This window comes from Coffea eugenioides, chromosome 1 (assembly GCF_003713205.1).
Source record: "Coffea eugenioides isolate CCC68of chromosome 1, Ceug_1.0, whole genome shotgun sequence".
In the NCBI taxonomy this organism is placed as follows: Eukaryota; Viridiplantae; Streptophyta; class Magnoliopsida; order Gentianales; family Rubiaceae; genus Coffea; species Coffea eugenioides.
The window spans coordinates 50,691,691-50,713,312 of record NC_040035.1 but is presented as its reverse complement, the minus strand read 5'-3'; the positions used below and the strand labels follow the sequence as shown (position 1 = coordinate 50,713,312).

The 21,622-nt window shown below is 38.2% G+C and overlaps 2 protein-coding genes across 2 annotated transcripts; one reads left to right on the top strand and one right to left on the bottom strand.

The window, feature by feature from the left end:
* The first annotated feature begins 891 nt into the window (after positions 1-891).
* LOC113754251 (ethylene-overproduction protein 1) lies at positions 892-7,525 on the top strand. The gene is made up of 4 exons (XM_027298658.1): positions 892-3,221; positions 3,957-4,248; positions 4,321-4,630; positions 6,756-7,525. The coding sequence occupies exons 1-4, from the start codon at positions 1,117-1,119 to the stop codon at positions 6,986-6,988; spliced, it is 2,940 nt and encodes a 979-aa protein (XP_027154459.1). The 5' UTR covers positions 892-1,116; the 3' UTR covers positions 6,989-7,525.
* Positions 7,526-7,801: 276 nt separating this feature from the next.
* Positions 7,802-12,914, bottom strand: LOC113754342 (probable inactive receptor-like protein kinase At3g56050). Its single transcript, XM_027298765.1, has 9 exons — positions 12,658-12,914; positions 12,443-12,584; positions 11,502-11,573; positions 11,263-11,406; positions 11,045-11,182; positions 9,755-10,296; positions 9,091-9,281; positions 8,878-9,010; positions 7,802-8,661 (listed from the first exon to the last, which is right to left on the bottom strand). The coding sequence occupies exons 1-9, from the start codon at positions 12,770-12,772 to the stop codon at positions 8,060-8,062; spliced, it is 2,079 nt and encodes a 692-aa protein (XP_027154566.1). The 5' UTR covers positions 12,773-12,914; the 3' UTR covers positions 7,802-8,059.
* Between the last annotated feature and the right edge of the window lie 8,708 nt (positions 12,915-21,622).

Genomic DNA, 21,622 nt, shown 5'->3' with positions numbered 1-21,622 from the left:
ATTATAGTGAGTAGTCCTGCGCCACTTTGCTTAAGATGCAATTTCGTCTTAACCTTTCTTTAATGGTGAGGTATCAATTTTGTGGAGTTGTTGACCATAAATGGAGTTGATTGCCCACATGCACAACGCCCGGGCTACATTTCTTATCAATTTCTACATTCACGGCAAGGCAACCTACCTGAGTATGTGAAACCGAGTCAAAGAGACCTATACGGTGATGGATTTGTTAGCCTAGGGAGATAATAATGTTCTTTCATTGATTTGGCATCCTCTTGGTTGGATTAAGTTGCATGTCAGTTTGTGACGATAATACTGACCGAGACGCAAAAATGGCAATTCCAATTGATGTTTCAGCACTTAATCTAGATCCTGTAATATCATACGCTTAAAACAGGTGGACAATTAGCAATTGGGAACTGGTTTCAAATGGGAACTTCGATTGATGGAACCCAACTTTCTGATTCAAGAAACTTTTTTGTAATTCAAGAAAAGAGGTCTTCTTATCAAAAAAAAAAAAATTGAACCCAGGGCGTATTTTGTTCTAGTCCATACACATTACCTTCACTGGTTCATCCGCATCAATCAATGGATTTAGTTGTAGCAGTATTTATTTGGGGCAGTTCTTGTGTAGAAGTTTACTGTACCATATAATGCTGTATTGTTAAAAGAAACCCGAGTCTCCTCTTCAGGCAATCATCTTGAAAGTTGAAAGACTAAAACAATAATATATAATTATAGTTATAAATGTAATTATACAAAGAACCTGTTATGACTTGTGCGTATCACCAGTTGGCATTCTCGTCTAACACAAAATAAATAAATAAACAAATTTAAATGAACATGTTGAAGAAGAGATCCCTCATCCATCATATACACCATCCACAAGTTTTATCGCCCCCTTTCCATTCTTTTGATGATAAAGAAAATGAAAAAGTCACTCCATTGTTGAAACCTTTAGCCTGCATCACCACCGCCTCCTTGCTCCCCATGCCCAATCTTACTTCCTTTTTTGGTGGTGACTGCAGGCCAAAGATAAAGCTACTAATCTAACATATAGTATTATTTATAACAACCAAAAACAGGGGGGAGAAAAAAATAGTTGGTTGGATTCATGTCATGTCTACTTCAACAGATAATGAAGGTGGTCAATCACAACAACAGCAGCAGCAGCAGCAGCAGCCAAATTTAGCCAAATCAAGATTTGTAAATCTCATCCGCCAATATTCTCTGCAAGTTTCCAATACTATGCGTGGTCTTAAGCTCAAAGACCGTTGCAAGATCACCCAAGTTCACGCCTTTAATCCTTCTGACACCTCTACTAGCACCACCACCACCTCTTCAGCTACCACCACCACCAAGGTCGCCCACCAAGGTCAAGCGGGATATCCCACAATCAGCTCTGTACTGTCAAATTCTGTTGACCCCATTTCAGTGACACCAGCAGAGGTTCTTCTCCCATATGGATTGCCTGCAACCGATTCTCTTGAGCCCCCCATTGACCCGTTTCTCAAATCTATTGATTTTGTTGAATCTTTAGCTGAGCTGTATAGGAGAGTTGAAAAAGGTTCATATTTTGATAAATCTTTAATTTATCTAGAACAGTATTGTCTTTTGAGCGGCCTTGGTGATCCGAAATTGCTTCGTCGATGCCTTCAATCCGCACGCCAACATGCTGTTGATGTTCACTCTAAGGTTGTTCTGTCAGCTTGGTTGAGGTATGAGAGAAGGGAAGATGAATTGGTCGGTACATCTGCTCTGGATTGTATTGGGAGAAATCTTGAATGTCCAAAGGCTGCCTTGGCACATGGTTATGATCCGAATTCAGTATTTGATCATTGCAAATGTTTTCAGACAGCTAATGAGAGTTCTGAAGTTGGCATCTCAACTGAGGAGGAGTTAACCATCTCTGAAGAGGATGGAAATGTTTGCTTTTGTATTGGGGATGAGGAGGTTTACTGCTCAAGAGGTAAAATTGCTGCTCTTTCCTGCCCATTAAAAGCAATGCTTTGTGGTGATTTTTCTGAATCAGAAAAAGATAGAATTGATTTTTCACATGTTGGGATATCTCGGGATGGAATGAGAGCTGTTAAATTCTTTAGTCAGTATGGAAGTTTAGGCTCATCTTCCCCCAATGTGGTTTTGGAGCTGCTTTGTTTTGCAAATAGATTCTGCTGTGAACAAATGAAATGTGCTTGTGATAATTATTTAGCTTCTTTGGTTTCTGATATAGATGAGGCATTGATTCTTATTGATTATGCTCTGGAGGAGAGAGCGAACATTCTTGTGGCCTCTTGCTTGCAGGTGTTGTTAAGAGAGCTCCCAGGTTATTTATACAATTCAAAGGTTATGAATGTGTTCTGTAGTTATGAGGGTAAGGAGAGATTAACTGTAGTTGGACATGCTTCTTTCTTGTTGTACTACTTCCTTAGTGAGGTAGCCATGGAAGACAACATGACGTCAAATGTGACAATAATGCTATTGGAACGGCTGAGAGAATGTGCAACTGAGAGGTGGCAGAAGGCACTTGCATTGCATCGATTAGGTTGTGTGTTGCTTGACAGGAAGGAATACAAGGATGCACAGAGTTGCTTTGAGGCAGCTGCTGAGGCCGGTCATGTCTATTCAATAGCCGGTGTTGCTCGATCAAAGTTCAAGCAAGGGCAGAGGTTTATGGCATATGAGCTGATTAGTTCCCTAATCTCTACATACAAGCCTGCAGGATGGATGTATCAAGAGAGATCATTGTACAATTTGGGAAATAAGAAGATTGCAGATTTGAATGATGCCACTAATTTGGATCCTACTCTTTCCTTTCCATATAAGTATAGAGCTGTTGCAAAGTTAGAAGAGAACCATATTGAGGCGGCCATTTTAGAAATAAACAGAATTGCAGGGTTTAAAGTCTCTTCAGACTGTCTTGAGCTGCGGGCTTGGTTCCTCATTGCCCTTGAGGACTATGAATCTGCTATGAGAGATATCCGAGCACTGTTAACTTTAGAGCCAAATTACTTGATGTTTCAAGGAAAAATGAGAGGCGAGCATTTAGTAGAGCTTCTCAACCAACATGTTCAACAATGGAGTCCAGCTGATTGCTGGATGCAACTCTATGATCGATGGTCTTCTGTTGATGATATTGGTTCACTTGCTGTTATACAACAGATGCTGATAAACGACCCAGGAAAAAGTGTTCTTCGGTTCCGGCAGTCTTTACTTCTCTTACGGTATGCATTCTACAGACTCGATCACATGTCTGGATTACCAGAATCTTTTACAGATGGTCCAGACATGCTTACCTCCTGAAGTTTAGTAACTGTTGTTATATAGGTGATAAAGCTGAAAGATTTATTACGTATAAAATGAACTTCTTTCTTTTGTAACTTGCTTTCATGTTACTTTCTGTGTTAGGCATCATGCTGCTTTCATGTTGTAACTTGCTTTCTTAAGCTTAGGTCTGACTAAAATAGTGAGTTAAGTTAATAACAAATTAGTTTCTTATTTATATTCTTTTTACGCTAAATGTAGTCAACAAGATGCTAATACTCACTCCCAAATTGGGTATAGTAGTTTGACTAGCATGAATTCAGATAAGATTTCAAATGCATGTTCGACTCTTATGGAGAAAGTGGAAAACATGTGTGGGTAAGATTAGATTATTGGAGAAGTTGTAGCTAGATGAGTTTCAAGTACACAATTTTGTTTAGAGAAAAAGTAGGGGAAAATGTGAGGTCAATAAGTAAGTAATACAGAACTGCAACCGTTGTCTGCCAGAGTGGATCTAAGGGAATGTTACACGTTCAATGAATACAAGGGACTAATGCATTATTCCTACTCAGTGTCATCTGGAATATAAGTGTGTCTCTTCCATGATAAAAGATTCAGTTCTGCTGTCTGACCTTTTGCATGATTAACCATCTTCCATAGACAAAACAGCAGTAAAATTTTCCACAATCTTGTAGGCTAAATTGTCAAAAAGCTGCAATGCGCAGTTTGAGATTGGCTCGAAATCATTCTGGCTCCAAGTATGAAAGGCTCGTGTACGAGGGGTGGATTTTATATGATACCGGTCATCGTGAAGAAGCGCTCTCTAAGGCTGAAGAATCTATTTCCATACAAAGGTCATTTGAAGCTTTTTTCCTCAAAGCCTATGCATTGGCAGATTCCACTTTGGATCCTGAAGCTGCATCTTACGTAGTGCAACTCTTGGAAGAAGCACTTAGATGTCCCTCAGATGGTCTCCGCAAAGGACAGGTAGATTTTATCTTTACAGAAGTCCTTATTATTTACTAAAATGTTCTCATATTTAATCTTTTATTGCTGTAGGCTCTAAATAATCTGGGTAGTATCTACGTTGATTGTGGCAAGCTGGAACTTGCTGCAGACTGCTATGTAAGCGCCCTCAAAATCAAGCATACAAGAGCTCATCAAGGGTTGGCACGGGTTTATCATCTCAAAAATGACCGGAGAGCTGCTTACGATGAAATGACAAAGCTGATAGACAAGGCACAAAACAAGGCATCAGCTTATGAAAAACGATCTGAATATTGTGATCGCGATTTGGCAAATAATGACCTCAGTATGGCATCACAATTAGATCCTTTGAGAACTTATCCTTACAGATATAGAGCAGCAGGTATTTTTTCTTTTTTTTTTTTGGTTTCCTCATCTCGTGGTCTTTCCTGTTATTAAATGTGATTATACATTCTCAGTGAATGGAGATAGCAGTAAGACAATAGGCTTAACACAAGTGCAATAGTTTGAATGGCCATCTAAGTCACTGTCTGGAAAGAGCATGGCCACGTTAATGCCAAAAAATTTGTAATGCATGGCTCTGCTAGAGAACCTACTATTATCCTTAAAAACACAAATGTAAACATAGCAACACAGATGCAAACTAAGAGAGTCAGTTAAGATGGCACCTTTCAATCAATCAGGATAGAATGTTTTACTGTATACTACTGAAACAAGAAAGATATTGTTGACATAATCATTATTGCATTTAATGTTCCATTATTTGCATGCAAGCTTATGAGGATGGAAGCCCATGTTTTTCCAGGAACTTGTATTCAAGGCATCCATGCATCCACCCACGGTGGATTTTCCAACTATTTCATCTCCTTTATTTAAATCATTGCCAAAAAAAAGTTTTCCTAACTGTGATAACTTCCAGCAGATATGGTCATCTACTGTCTATCACCAATTCAGTATGTTTAATATTCATGTCACACCTTTTCTGTTACAACGAGATAGGTGCATTTAGGCTCTCAATCTGGAATACTAGATCATGTCTCATAATTATGGCATTGCAGTTGACATGTTTTACGCATATATTTGTGGGACAATGACATGAGAGTTGGACCTTTCTTGACTGCAAAAACATTTGAGCATTGGCTGTTGTCCAAGAGCTCCTGATAGTAACAATATCGCACATCCAAATGGAGATATAATGACTTCAAGAGTGTCCGACTTTTATTTATTTTCTTTTCTGTAAATGAGTTTAGGATGAGCTTTAGAGTGTTTGGGATTATATGCTTCCTTGTCTAAATTAAATTTGTTGGGTTTTGGCAATCAATAATGATACAAATTGTAATCACCTTCTTAAGAACATTTCCATATACTTTGTTTGTCTGGGCTTATCAATTTATTACTGTAATCTAGTCTGTATGTCAACTTCTAGTTCTCTACCATGCTTTCCTTGTGAGAAATGATCTCCTAATCATTTATTTAATTCCATTAAATCTCGTACTGCTGTATTGCTGGAATAAATATGTTTGGTGGAATTCATTTCCACTAAGTTGGGATTTAGGTAAGTTGAGGACTGATTTTTATTTAATTGACTGTGGAGATAATGAATAATAGTTTCTTTTTACGGAGAAATATCCTTTTCTTTTGATGCTGAGTTCTTTTAGTGTTCCTATGTGTAGAATAAGTCTTGAATTGATGTCAAATTAATTTTATGATTCTTATTGGACTTGAGTGTTGAAGGTCATGATCACGTCATGTGTCTGGCAATAATTACACATACATCCCGGCTCCTGAGTTGGCCTTTTGTATCATGGATATGATTAGAACCTGATGTACAGGATTCATAATAGTTTCGTAGCATTTTATGCCACATAAGTATGTTTCCAATGAGAAAGAATCAGTGGTACTTGTCATGTAAAGGAAGACAGCAGTGCCATCTGATAAGGAAATCAGTAAAGAATATATGTTTAAATAAAGTAAAGAGTCGATGTAGCTATTAAGACTGACCTCCTGCCTTTAGGCGGTTTTCTGATTTGGTAGGAGAAATCATTCAAGTTCCTCAACCTCACTCAATTTGATGAAGTTGCGCAAATTTGAATTAAGTAAGTAGTTCATTATTTGGGGAATTATCAAGATTGACAGGTTAGATCATTGATAGGACGAGTTCCTTTCAGTAAATGAAATCAATTTATTACTGGATTCATACAATGCACCCACTAGTGTAAGGGGTTTTTTACACAAGGAACTCACTACATAAGCATACTGAGATTTGACAAGATAGTATGGTACACTTGCTTAAATCTAGACCAGCTCATATAAAGAAATATTTAGATTGATGAGCTTTTTAGTTATCCTTCCAAGTTTCTGCCCACCGTGCATAAGAAGGGTGAAGAATTCTTACACCTAGGAGATGATCACTTTTAGTCTGAGTAATTCTAACCGATTTATGTGTTATCATTTAAAAAAAAAAATTGTCTGCTTGCACTACTAACATTCAAAATCATATGTATTAGTGCTTATGGATGATCAAAGGGAGAATGAAGCTGTAGAAGAGCTTACCAGAGCCATAGCCTTCAAACCGGACCTACAGATGCTCAATCTACGAGCAGCTTTCCACGAGTCGATGGGTGACTTCAGTTCTGCTCTCCGAGATTGTCAGGCAGCCCTCTGTTTGGATCAAAATCACAAGGACACCCTTGATCTGTATAATCGAACACAAACACAAGCTATTGATCCACATACTTAGCATGTTCAAGTCAAAGTGATTCTTTGTGGAAAAAAATTTTGGGAAAGAAAGATGAATTGCTCGAGCTGTCCACTTGTCTACATTATTATCAGAATTTAGCTTGTGCTGAAGGGTTTTTAAGATGTCATTGGTTGTGGCATTCGGGAAAGGATGATGGAAAGAGCAACTGGATCCGCACATACAGCAATTCATTATGGACGATGGCAAAAACAAAATTTGTATAGAGCAGGAAATGGTCCTTATGAAAACGGCCAGGCCATATGAACAATCTGGGTTAATCATGTTGTATCTTTTAATTGCTTACTCTGGCAGAATGGTACAAGCTTCATGAAACTTTCTGAGTTTCAGAAACAAGTGTTCTTTTTTAAGTTGTGCACGGCGAGAAAAGGGATTTAGACTTCCAATTGTCTTGAGAGAGAGAAGGTGGAAAAGCTTGAATTTTCTTTCTGTTGCCTATTGGTCTGTGTATATATTTATGGCCAAAGTCCACAAGTCACTCCAGTGTTTTTATTTGATCCGTTGTAGTTGCTTTTTCTATCTTTTCGTCTCTTCCATTTTCGCTTCTCGTTTTTTACCCTGCATATTGCAACGATCAAAATTCATTCTTGACCTTTGCGCGAGGTGGTTCGTGAATCTTTTGAACGTTTTAACGTGGGCAAAACTACAAAAATACTGCAAAAGTTGTACGATTATTGAGAACCCCACGGAGCAAGTACATCTTTACAACTTCAGATCGGCAGCTTGCCAAGGATGACGCTTAGTATAAACTGCAGAATCATGGGCTATTAAAATTCAGTTGAAACAGTTTTAAGATTAAACACACAAAAGTAAAATATGTATGAAAGTACCAGACAATTCTGAAAGGTGTCGGTAGTCTAATACTCTGTACAAATTTGAGCCCAGATTACAGACAAGCAACGGCATAAATAAAGCACAGAAAAGAAGTTTAAGAAAGTATTAGGTATACCTAAGATGAAAAGAACTAACCAATCACTTGATTTACAAAAAGATATACAGAAAGAAAAATTTTTTGAAATTGAAAAAAGGTCCATAGATTGCAGCTTAAACCTTTTAACTTGATACTGTTGACAAAATTTCCAATTCAGCCCACCAAAGAGGTGATGATTTTGGTGTTGCTCCATCAGGATCCAGAGCCGTAATTTCCTTCAACGTCGCCGCAATTTCTCTCATTCTTGGTCTCTGTTCTGGATTAGGAAGCAGACAATCTTTCACCAATGGGATTAGTTTCTCTAGCTCTTCCTCTCGAAAAGAATATAAAGTTGGGTCCACAATATCTCTTAAGGGTCTCCCTATCCTGAAGTAGTTCAATGCCCAGTCCACTATATAACCATCAGTTACCGAGTATGGAAGCCTACCAGTAATCATTTCGAGCAATATTACCCCAAAGTTGTAAATATTGCTCTCTGGATCAGCTGATGTAGTTTCCAGAAGCTCCACGGTTGCTGCTTTTCCAATCTTTGCTGCAATTACTTCATTCCAGAAGCTTAAATCCGAAATTTTGGCTGCATAGTCTTCAGTAAGATATACTGATGATGATTGTAGGTTACAATGGCCTATAGGTGGGTTAAGTTGGTGCATGTACTCCAGGCAGTAGGCCATGCCCATAGCAATGCGCAACCTTGTAGCCCAGTCCAGGTGCTCTGATTCTTTAACTGCACAGCAGAAAATAGAAGATGGACAAAGTTGAGTTCAATCATTATATACTCGCAAATGTCAGTTCCTGCTTTCAACAGTGTAGCTCAAACGTCCCACTGATTAAATACATTTCAATTATGATATAGGGTGAATGGGTAACTATGAGCTAATTCACGTTACAGTGATACAGAACTGCAACCGTCACGATCCAGTAAAATGTATAGAATACTTACTGTGCAGGTGTTCAAACAGCGTTCCATTTGGAGCATACTCAAATACCATCATTCGAGCAAAAGGCTCCTGTTCTTCACAAAATCCGATAAGGTTCACAAAATTCTTGTGGTTCACTTTCGATAAGGTGTCTATCTGGGAGAACGAAAGAAACAGGAATAAGTCATAATCTGCAAGCCTGCGAAACATTCCAAGAAAGTTTATCTTCAACGTGCCTTATTCCGGAACTGGGCTTCTAAATTCTTTGACCAGTCTTTAGCTGACTTTACTGCAGTAGATGTCACTGCTATTTCAACACCACTTGAAAGAGTGCCTTTGTAGACAGTACCATCAGAGAGGGAAGCAATAATGTTACTGAAATCTTCGCAAGCTGCTTCAAGTTCTGATCGCTGGAGCTTTGGTACACCTGGAATGCAAATCACTCAAACGGATTAATTATTCTGCTTGTGCTATTACCATGTTTTGAATTGTTTAAAAGCATCAGTCACTAATTGCCAAAACAGACACAAGTTTTCCCATGATACAAAATTCCAAAAGATTGCCTCATCTGACTCATACGATAAATGAGCAAAAGAATAATAACAGAAGATGATGGAGTTGGTTTCTAATTCATGAAGCCAAAAATGTGTTTTAAGGATTTCAAGGTTCCAAAGCCTTTGACTAGTTTTATACTGTCAGGTAACGAGGGTTTGATTAGTATTCAGGCATTTGATTTCCCTGACAAGCATATGCATTTTTATGTTAAGTAGTCAAAGTGGAACCATATAAAATAAAAGAAAAAAGGAGAAAAAGAAGAAGAAAAGAATACTAACATGCAGCCATTTTTCTTATCAAATTTTGTAATATAACCAAGTAACTTCAGGAGGGCAAGGACTTTACCTGTTACAAATGCTTTCTGCAGCTGTCCACTTAACCCCGTAGCCCAAGGTTTAACAGTAACAACCTTATTGCTACGGCAATAAAGCAGACTGAGAACTGAAACAAGTACAAGAACAGAACCACCTATTACTCCAGATAATATAAAGATTGTATGGTTGTTTGACTTTTTTTTATTCTTTAGTATATTGGTGGGAGCTAAAGCAGGTGAAGGGGACAGAAGAGGGGAATCCTCAGGTATAACAACTGGTGGAGATTCCAGAGTGGGTGGAGCTGCATTTGGTGAAAGTACTGGAGATTGTGAAGGAGTGGATGCAGATGGAGATGGAGCCTCTGTCGGCAATAATGTAGAAGTCGAGGGGGGAACAGATATAGATGAGAATGGTTGTTCTGGTGATGGTGATGGCGATGGCGACAACGAAGATGTTATAGCTAATATTTGACCCCGACTATTGTGCTTATTTTTCTCAGCTTCAGTTGGATTCAGGAAATCGATCCCTTGTAGCAGCCTTCGCAGAGCTGTATATCCATATTGCACTGTTTCCCTACCAGAAATGAAAGCAGAAAGCAGACATAATGAAGTGGTGAAGGCTCAAGTGATTGTTTAGTGTTCAAAAGGAGGCTGGATAACCTAAATCTCATGGCACAAGAAACATTTTTCAAACTTCCAGCATCACATCAAGCTCATCTTCTTATCGCTTACTAGTAGGTTAACTGTATCAGGTCATGGTTTTGCTTTGGATAACCACAAGAAGGCTTGTCACATAAGCAGCCATACTATCTTAAAACAAAACTGCACAAAAACTCTCCAATACAATTCATGTAGACAATTTAGTTACAATTGCAGGATAAAGTTCTGTAACACAATATTTACAGACTATTTGGTTAAACTAATGTGTATTTTAGCTTTTTCACTAAGTCAACATTTATTTATGTAGTTCCAAAATCTCATGAACCCAAGTAAGAATAAGTATAAATTTTCTGCCACAAGTAATAACACCTTAAGTTAAATTGAACCATAATACATACATGTGTTGGCACCCATTTGGTTTTGTAGTTCCCTTCAACAATGCCCAATCTTTTCAGTACAATGTATGCTTTCCATAAAAGTATCAGAAACACATGGCTTGGACACCAATACTAGCAAAAATAATGGATCACAGATTCATGAAATATGCTGATGAGAATCCAAATTGACTTGAACATTTTACTATCACTATATCATAGTTTCTGGCTCAGTTCCCACGGACACAGTGTAAAAGAAAAATGGCAAGTATAAGAAGCAAGACGTACCATGCATTAGATAGCCTGTTCGAACTTGCTAAAGCAACACTGCTTATCTGATTTTCGTCCACTTGAGATTCAGAAATCACCTTAAGATCATTGATTTCAGGAGGCAAGCCACTGATAAACTCATTATTATCCAATAAGCTGCAACAATGACAATAAGTTAAGTTCACACAAGGTTAGTGTTTGGTGAATATGATAGACTGGACACAATGAGAACTAACAGAATTAAGAGGGATATATTGTTGCCAGTATCCAAGGGGAACGGCCCAGTAAAGTTATTATATCCCAAGTCTAATACTTCGAGCTCCTTCAGTTCTCCGATTTCTTTAGGAATAATCCCAGAAAAGGAATTATTGCGTAAATTTCTGCATGGAGGACAGCAGCAATAAGGCTGATGCATAAAAGAGTGTTGACAGAAATGACTGCTTTTAGATTGAGAGTTGCATGAATAAATGCTTACATGTATCTTAGATACGTCAGCTGACCTAGTTCTGGTGCCAATGTTCCTTCAAGACAGAGATCTCTCAGTTTCCTGTTAAAGTGATAGAGATAATCATTTTTTCCTTATATAGCATGAAGCTTTGCTCCAAGTTCTTCAGGTTCTTTATTTATCTGAATGCAATATTGGTGAGTGTGCTTCTAAATGAAAATCAAGGTGATGTACTAAAGCAGAAAAAACCAGACTGTTTGAGCGAAAAAAAAAAGGTGGAAAATGTAAATTGGTGTAAGGAAAGGGTAGTATGCCAACACAAGTCCAGTAGCATTAGTGGCAAGTAATAACTGAGTACTCCCACGAAAATTAGAACAAACAGCTGCATGTCAGATTAGTGCACTATTTAGTATCATTTGATCCCTACTTGTACTAACGACTAGCAAAATGAAACTACTAATGGTACAGAATTGACCCAAACAAGTCCATAAATCTATCTAAAATTTGTTATATCTCAGTTAAAGGAGAGGCTAAATCAACATCCCTGTATGCTAAGATCCATACTACAACACTTAATGAGTAATAAATTGCTAATGCACGAAAGATATAGATTTAGGATGTAAAGGCATATCATAAAAGAGTAATTACCTCAAGTAGCAGAAACAAATCTGAAAATTAGGACGAAAGCATCACCTCAAATTCTCTTTCTACACGAATTCTTAGTTTTGGATTCTACTTCCACCCAATTATTCAAACTAATAACAAGACTCCGTTAATTAGAATATTTGAATATACATTCTGAGACAAACTAACATTAACCATCAATAATAGCTTTGGATACAAGTATCATGTTAGCATGATAACTACATTATATTATCTAATCTAGGCAAACAATAAAATATACACTACACGAAGGAGGATAATAAATAGTACCAGTACTGCGGAGTAGAATTTACGGACTCAAAACTCACAATGTAATTACGTTTCCATCAGAGCACTCGACGCCAAACCACCACGAACATGGATCCAAGTCTCCATCAATGTACTTCCAGCTCCGCAAAGCATTAAACGGATCATTTACCACTCTCTCTTTAAATCTCAACAGCGCCAACCCTGCCACCAACTCAACTCAGTACAAGAAAAATTGCTCTGACAAAAATTTAAATTAAAAAAAAAAAAAACGAACCTTCATTATTGAGAGACCAACTGAAGCTCATTTTGCACTGAAAAACGCTTAGCACCGTGGAGATTGCAATAACGTGTAGCAGCTGAAAACTTCTCCATTTCCAATTCCGGACCATTTTCAAACCACAGTTTTTTACTTTTTTTTAGATAAGTAAACAAAAATAAGGGAAAAAAAGGTTGAGATTGACGAAAAGAAAACTGTAACAGTTAACGAGTGTGTGTTATATATAGGGCGGGACGCGGGAGGAAGAGGAGGGAAGCGGTTTAGGCCGGTGGAAGGCGTGAAGGTGCAAGCTAATTAGGACGGTTGGAGAAGTAAGCGCGTGAAAATGGGTGAATTTTTTTGAGGTTGTAATAAGTAGTACAGTTTAATGGCAGATCAAAGAAGAGTCCAACTTACTATGCGGGGGACAAGAGAGACGAGGAAACGAGAGGGAATCGGTGAGGAATTGAGTTGAGTCTGAGAGAGAGAGAGAGAGAGAGCGAGATTTGAATATTAGAATGGGCTCTGCGGCGAAGCGAATCTCTGACTCTGTCCTTATAGTGGCGCCGTCCTCCGGGTTTTGCCTCCATGCTTGTTTCTTAGGACGCCCACGTGCTCCGCCACGTGATAATCATTTTTATTCTTGTCCTTTTTTTTCCTTTTTTTTTTTTTGGGGGTTAAATATTTGTTTGAAAACCCTGCTTAAACCTTAAAAAAGAAAAAGAACAAATGTATTTTCACCTTTTTCATTTTTCCTATTGAAGAGTTTTTTTTTTTTGGCAATGACAACATCTATCCTCCTGTTATACTATCCTACACAATGGAAGGGGTTACCTACTCCTACGCTAACCTACATTATAGATGGGAGTGCACGGAAGAATTTTAAAGATGCTTTCCTTGATTATTAGACCAAGGCTCAATGGTTCCATTGGAGAGTTCGAGTCACGTATGTTTAAGTTTGTTCTTTTATCCACACAAATACAGTGACAGTCACCCTTGAAAAGATGCTACACTGAATAGCAGAATTATTCGGATAATATTTTACTTGTGTCACAAATATAATTTTTAATTAATTTTTTATCTTTTCGGCCACTTTTTTGGTCTTATATACATTATATTTTGAAACGTATTACAGTAATTATTTTAAATAATATTACAAATACTCTCCTATCCAAACATATTCACTATTATGGTTTGATGCATGCGATTGTATATATCCGATTGTTGTTTGTACTTCTCATAATATATATGGTATTTACTAGTTATTAACTATTGCATTTCTTGCAATATTTAGTGTACACCAACAAAATTCACATTTTTGATAAAAAAAAAATTTTAAAAAAAAACCACTCATACAACAAAAAGATATGAGTGCATATCAAAATATAGAACAAGTACAATAATAAAATACAACCGCACCTAAACATAAAGTACATGAGGTGATATAAGGTACAAGCAACGTTTGCCAAAAGGGAAAAAAAATTATCTATTTAAGTAATAAAAAAAGAAGAAGAAGAGAAAAGAGACCAATCAATTCACTATCATTCAACTTCACTTGACATTCGTGATTTACGTCGTCCAGTCGACTACTCTAGTGTTCGTCAGAGAGAAAATGTGATCTTAAGCTCATTTTTTTTTAACTGCATTCGAGAGTCATTATTTTGTTCCTAGTGCAAGTAATTGTGTATCTATTTAGGTTTTTTTTTTAAAAAAACAAGAAAACAACTAGAAAAATGAAAAGGATCAGGAAAAATATGAAACGCGGCCAAGTCCAAGAAGGAGGAATGAAGTGATGGATCATGCTTTGTTTTTGGAAGAATATGTCGTCGACTTATCATGGTCGATCGTTTCAGCCCGCAGAAAGCTACTAATAAAAGTAGTTCCTTGTACGTATGGTATATCATACAGGATTTGATTGTATCAAACTTCAGTCAGGCAGCGAACTGCGCATGTAATTTCCTCAAAATGCTTTCGAAAGCACATTGCCCAGCTTTGATTATATCGTCATTACCGTGTGGTTCATTGATTGGTCATATATAATCATTACTATATTCTTGTTAACAATTAGGATTAGCTGTCCTGCCCCGACAATATGCATGGTCTAATTAACTAGCCAGCAGCCTCTTCTAAGATTTATTTGGACCAACTAAATTCATTGACGCAGGGGGTGCCTGCGAAAATAAGGTGAATTGTGACGTGTTCATAATCTCATTCATGTACTTTGAATAGGTCCGGTCTTCGTCCAGATCTTTGCATGGCCTCCATGAGAGTTTACTGTTTATTTAGGAGGCAGTAAATTCTATTTTTACATATGTACACAACTAAAACTTTTGTTTTTTTTTTTTTTTGGGTTTTGAGATCTTTTTTCAGCGGGATAGGAGACGACCATGCAGATGCAGTACGTGTGGTTTATTGGAGTTTCAAACTTTTAACATGTTGTTCGTAAATTCGTGCCATTTTATACTTCTTTTATTTTCGGAATTAAAAGAAAAAGAAGTTTCTCGAAAATTCACAGTTTCTATGCCAAAGACCGGGGGGGGGGGGGGGGGGGGGGGGCTCGCCGTCTATCACTACTGCATGCTATCCATCAGCCAAAAAAAAATTGAGAAAGAAGAATATACCCTGAAATGAATTTTAATTTTTAAAGGCCGAGATGGCAGATGAAGGAGTAAAAGTTAGTGCCGACGACAACCATAAAGGTAAAGAAAGGGCGCAAAGAGACTTGGGGAATAGAAAAATCAAAGCAGAAGCATGGAGATGATAGCTTTCACAAGTGATGGATCGGTTAGATACACCGATTCTGAAATTTCTTCACTCTTTCATCGAACAAGATGCGGTGACTATGACGGCAAGACAATACATCTATCTAATGTTGTTGGTTCATCAGCGTATTCACACGCCTAACAGCCAAGAGGCTTTGCCTGCTCATGATATATAAATATATATTTATTACAACCAGAGGTCCAGAACTAAATGCTATTCTACTTTACTTTGTAGGTGTATATTTTAATGAATTAATTATTTCTGTACTGTCAGTATATACATAAACGAATGTCACGGCATCTGAATTTGCATTTGAACATCAGATTTTACATTTCTAGAAATCATTTTGTACTCATGTTAAAATTAGCTATTAATAAAACGGTGTAACAGACTAATCAACTAAATCCAAAAAAAAAAAATAGAGGAAAAAGGGAAGAATATATAGAATAGAAAAAACTTTTTATTTTCTGGATAGGTGTGGTCCAGTCACAATGGAAGAGGTACAAATGAAAGCGGCCGTTGATTACCTGCCTTGGAAGAGACATGGTAATAATGGTGGATGATCAACTGAAGCAAGGTCAGGGGGAGAATGGATTTGATATGCGCAAAAGCAACCGACGGGACACAGAAATTGACGAACCACCGCAATAATTAACCGAGAATGCTTTTAAAAAAAACAAAACAAAAATCACGCCTTTACAATGTAGGAGCTAGTTTCAGTATGAGATCACGTTGTAATGGAAAACGCTTTCTGTATGGAGCCTTTCTAGTGGGATCCCAAGAATCAGATTGGACCACCGTCATCGCAATTACTGCTGAATGAATTCCTGCAGGTGTCTTCTACCGTGTTACTAGACTGTGGATTCATGACTGGTCACCTCTTTTGTTGCCAATAAAAAAAAAGGGGCCCTGTACATGTTGGATGGATGACGTTTTCTGAATTCTGACCCCTTCAATGGAGTTGAGTACATGATAAAGTATGGTGTCGCATTCAAGCTTGTTTCTGTCATACAGTTCCAGGGCCCAAGTCAAGAAGCCATCCTTTCGTTTTCTTCTCACTCGTCGACAATCACAAAGTACTTATCTGCTACCCCATGTCTGATCGTGACCGGGCACAAATGTTTGGCACTTTCCCAGAGATTCTGGCACGACACGGTGTGTGATAGTAATTCGTAATTATCAACTTTGAGTAATCATATCCTGCTTAAGCGATTAAGCTTGAGTAATCATATGTGCAAGATACTTGGAAGTAGGATAATTATCGATGTTTATAGAACACTAACTCTCAAAGGCTAATTTATGCACTCTCAGTTCGATAATCTCTTTGACTGCTAGCAGTTCAACAACTAAAGACTATGAAGTCTAGAAGTGCGAACTGATCAACTGTTGAACTCATGCACTGACCCAGTCATGAAAGCCATAAGATGGCTCTCTTTGATTGTTACCGCCTATTCACAAGATACAATGGTCTCGTTTGGATTGTTAATTTTTTGGATTTTTTGTAAAAAAAAAAAAAATACACTGTAACAATTTGATTTATGTGCGATGAAAATGTAATAATTGAAAACGTAGAAATTTTTTTTTTTAAAAAAAAAAAAAAAAACTCCAATCCAATCCATGTCTGGCTTGGTCATGAGTCGTGACCAACATGAAGGCCTAAATCCATGCAACATTTTCTTGCGGGGCATGAGTACCATTTTATCCAGCTTAACCTCAAACACTAACAAACACTAAATGCCAAAAATTAGCGTAGTTTGTTGAATTGGAATGGCCGCTAAGGCGCTAGCTCACTTGCCTTAACAAATGCACATACCAAATTTCTCATGCACTACCACTAGAGTTTACCCAAACAGGTCTGTGGTCAAAATCGAGGGCCAGGCAAGGCCCAGGCCCAGAGGTGCTTTTGCCGTCTTCTGAAGCTGAAGATGTGTCATGGAGCTTTCACAGCTTTTTCGCTGGTCATCCTTGACGTGGATCGAAATACAATGTTTATGCTACCAAACTTAGGTGCAAGAAAAGTGAAAATGTCGAAAGAAATTAGGTCTGGGCCGGAACTTTAGCTTTAACACGCATGCTGCGGGAAGATTAGCTGCTTGAGTTGCCAATGTGGAAATATAGTTGGACTTTTCAGGTAGGCCCACAAATGGCGAGGGCGTCAATTTTCAAAATTGTTATTAAGAATGATATTATTAGTTATAAGTATTATATAATATATATGAATATATATGATATAATTAATATTATCACTTATACTAATAATTCCTTCTAATTTGGAAACCTACACTATAATTTCCTGTGATTTTGACTAAATTGAAAATTGGACAGAAAGTATCAAATCTAACGGTTGTGTATGAAATGTCAATATTACCCCTATTATACGTGAGATGCTTTCCATTCAGTTTTCAATTTAGTCGAAACCGTAGGGAGTCATAACGTAACTTTTTTAAACCAAAGGAAGTTAAATTGAACATCCAACAAACCATAGGAAGTTCATTTTTATAGGGGCAATATTGATATTTCACGTAACCATTAGATTGGATGCTTTCCTTCTAATTTTCAATTTAGTTAAAACTATAGGGAGTTATAGTGTATGTTTTCAACCCAGAGAGAGTTAAATTGAACATTTATCAAGCCACAAGGAGTTTTTTCGTATTTTACCTTTATGCTTAATACAATAACGGGCCTGTTTGGAACCTGAGTTTTTTGGGAGTTTGTCTAAAACTTTACTGTAGTACACTGTAGAAGTTTTTGAAAAAATTTGTGTAAAATTTTTTGTAAGGTGAAAATTTTTTTTGTAGAAGTTTTTAAGAGGAAAAACTTTTTTTTTCTTTTTTTCTTTCTCTTTTCTTTTTCTTTCTTTTCTTTTTCTTTTCTTTCTTCGCTTCTTCTTCTTCTTCCTTCCCTTCCCCCTTCCCCGTTACCAGCCCCCCTCCCCGCAGCAACGCAGCACCCCCTACCCCTCCCCTCTCCCTCCCTCTGCCGTCACCCTCCCTCTCCCCTTCCCCCTCCCTCTGCTGTCACCCTCCCTCCCCCTTCCCCCTCCCTCCCTTTCCCCTTCCCCTTCTTTCCCCTGCCACTCCTCTTCTCCCTCCCCCGCCACCCCCCTCTGCTCTCCACCCCTTTTCCTCCACTCTCCTTGCCACCCGCCACCCATATTCCTCCCATCTCCCCCGCCACCCGCCACTCCTTTTTCTCTCCCGTCTCCTCCACCCGTCACCTCTTCTCCTCCCCTCTCCGCCGCCGCCCCTCTTCTCCCTCTTCTCCCTCTGCCCGTCACCTTCTTTTTCTCCTCCCCTCATCTATCCCCGTCACCCTCAGCAGCCCCGTCGCCCTCGCGCGAACAGATCGCAGCTCCCCTCCCCTCCACTTTTGCGATCTGGTAATGGGACCAGATCTGGTCGCGGGAGGGGGAGGGTTGCGGGGGACACAAAAAAAAAAAAAGAGGAAGGCAGTCAAATTGGGTAAAGGAGGAGGATGGCAGGGAGAGGGAGAAAGGCAAAAAAAAAAAAGAAAAGAAAATGGCGCCGGAGGTGGTGGTGGTCGGCGACGAAGGTGGTGGACTGGGTTGGGATGGTAGAGGAAGAAGAAAGCCAAAGGGAAGGGAATTTTTTTTATATGTGTTTTGTGTATTGGGTTGGGATGGTGGAGGAATTTGTGTGTCTTTTGTGTATTTTGAAGTGTGTAGGTAAAAAATTTTGAGAAGTTTTTTGGGTTCCTGTAGCAAAAGTTGTTAAAAAACTTGTAGGTAAAAAACTTGCCCAAAAAATTAGCTTCCAAACAGGGCCAACATTTTTATAAACCCTTACGAGTGCCCTCTCGGGAATGGGGGCGGGGGTCAGAGGAGAGGTCCCTGCCCCTCCCTGCCCCATTGCCATTCATAAGTGGGATTGAAGAAAGTAACTGACTAACTCAAAAAGAGGAGTTTGAAATCGGATTCTTTTGTTCCTTTTTTATGCATCTCTGATATAAATTATCAATATTCCGATTACAGAAATTCGAGGAATTCATTTCCATTAACTTGTAACTAATTTTTAAGGTATCCTTCTTTTTTCACAAATAAAAGAGAAGTCAAGAGGTATAGCGATTAAGATTAAGATTCCACAAATTATAAGTGTTGGATTCAAATTATTTTTCTCTATTTTTGTTTTTAAATTTCATCATTTCTTTATTAAAAATTTTAAAAATGAAAAACAAACAAACAAAAAAAGGATGCCATGATGGTGATTTTGTTTTGTTTTTTATTTTTATTTTCTAGGCAAGAACTCAACCAGTTGGTTAATCTAATGTAGCCTGATCATTAGGGTTGTAATCGAACCAAGCTGCTCGCGAGGTCAAAAACTTAATTCAAACTCGGGTTGACCGAGTTCGAGTATCCAAAAGCAATGCTCGAAAGCTCGTCGAGCCTTATCGAGTTTTTAAATTTAATTATTTAATATATTATTATTATAAAATTACTCTTATATCCAAAAGAGTTGTTAAATTTACTAAATATTTTAAGTGATATAAAAATTTTTAAAGGTCAATAATGTTTTTTCGCTCAAAAGTTGTTTTAAAAAATGAAAATTTTTAACTTTAGTTTGATAAAACTCGCATTGACTCAAACCCATGCGAATTAAGTTCGAGTTCTGTGAGCAAGTATCGAACTTGACCTCGAGCTCGAACGTGAGCTCCAATAATACTACTTGCTCGAGTTCGAATATTCTTCTTGCACGCGGAGTCAAGTTTGAGTATCGATTTGATTATATCCCTACTGATAATGATGAGAAGTTCAAGAACGAGATCCACGATGAAATGATTCAACACTGACAGGTATTAAATGGTTCACATAAGTATGGGCAGACATGTACAAACAGAAAGCTTGGCAACCTTTTGGACTTTGAAGGAAAGAGGAGAATCCAGCCACATGTCCCTCAACATAACTAGCCCAACCCACTCTTTGACATATGAGTACTTGAACATGGTCACCGTGCCTAAAACTGGACAGTTGGAGCCTTCCAACAGTTACAAGTTACAAGCTCTGACCACAGTAATAAAGTCGCCATTGGTGGAAGAGAAGGAACCAGAGCAATCTTCCGTCACTCCGTGGGAGGAACATGCGTAAACAGGACTGTAATACTCAATAGTGAACCTCACTGGGTAGAAGCACTGCGGATCCAGTTGATGTCAGTTTTGTACATGAGATACTTGGTCCGCGTGCATCAGCACACGAGGTCGTGCAATTAGAATAGTAAACCTCAGATGAGTAGTCCAAACTCTTGATTTCCACTTAAAAGAAGATGAACCATGTTTCTGAAAGCATATTTGAGTGTCTTTGTACTGTTTCCTAAATTGTGGTTACAGATTCTTGGGTGCCAATAAACTTGAATCCTCCAGCGGACACAGCACTCAGATGTATAACTGGAAGTTTATGACGGAAGACAACATCAGGAACACCTTGACAGGATTGACAATCCTTGGCCAGATATTTACAGCAGATTGCATGGTGAATACCTTCAGTCTTCAGATCAAACTGGAAAAAGGATACCCTCCATAACATCAGGAGCCTCAGCTAAAAATCCTCTTGAAACAGCTTATGAGATCCCTACTACAAGCTATCTAAGCCATGGCTATCAGAGGAATGCTCCACCTCTGCTGTTCCTAAGTACCTATCTTCAGCTAATCCAATGCAGCAGTTGAAAAACATGTCAATTGGGTCTAGAAACATTAGACAGTTTACAAAATGACATATTGTAGATATCTGTCCGATATCATCAGCGTGCTATTGATAGCTGTACTAAGCAACAGCAAGTTGGCTGTTATTTACCTGCAACATTCCCTTGAAGGATTTCCTGAACATTTTTCATGAACAACGGTTACAGGCTACAGCTAATCTTAAAAGCACCAGAGCACGTAAATTATCACATATTCCGGGATAACATCTCTCACCTCATCTTTGGCAAAAATTTTGAGTTTGGGGAAAAAAAAATTGCTGGCCATGCATCTTAACAACACTCGCTTATTATTGCATTTAGGCCTGTTTGCATTCGAACCCAGCTAAGTGACTACTGCGTGTTTTGTCATTATGAGCACTCCAAGACCGTGTGTGTCGCAGCTCAAATTTGCAAATCCTGACACAAACCAATGCAGTAATTCTCCTTAAAGGTGATCATAGCAGACTGAAGGTATCAGATACAAAATATTTCGTGTGAATGATACTTCAGAACTGGTAACTTCTAGTTAG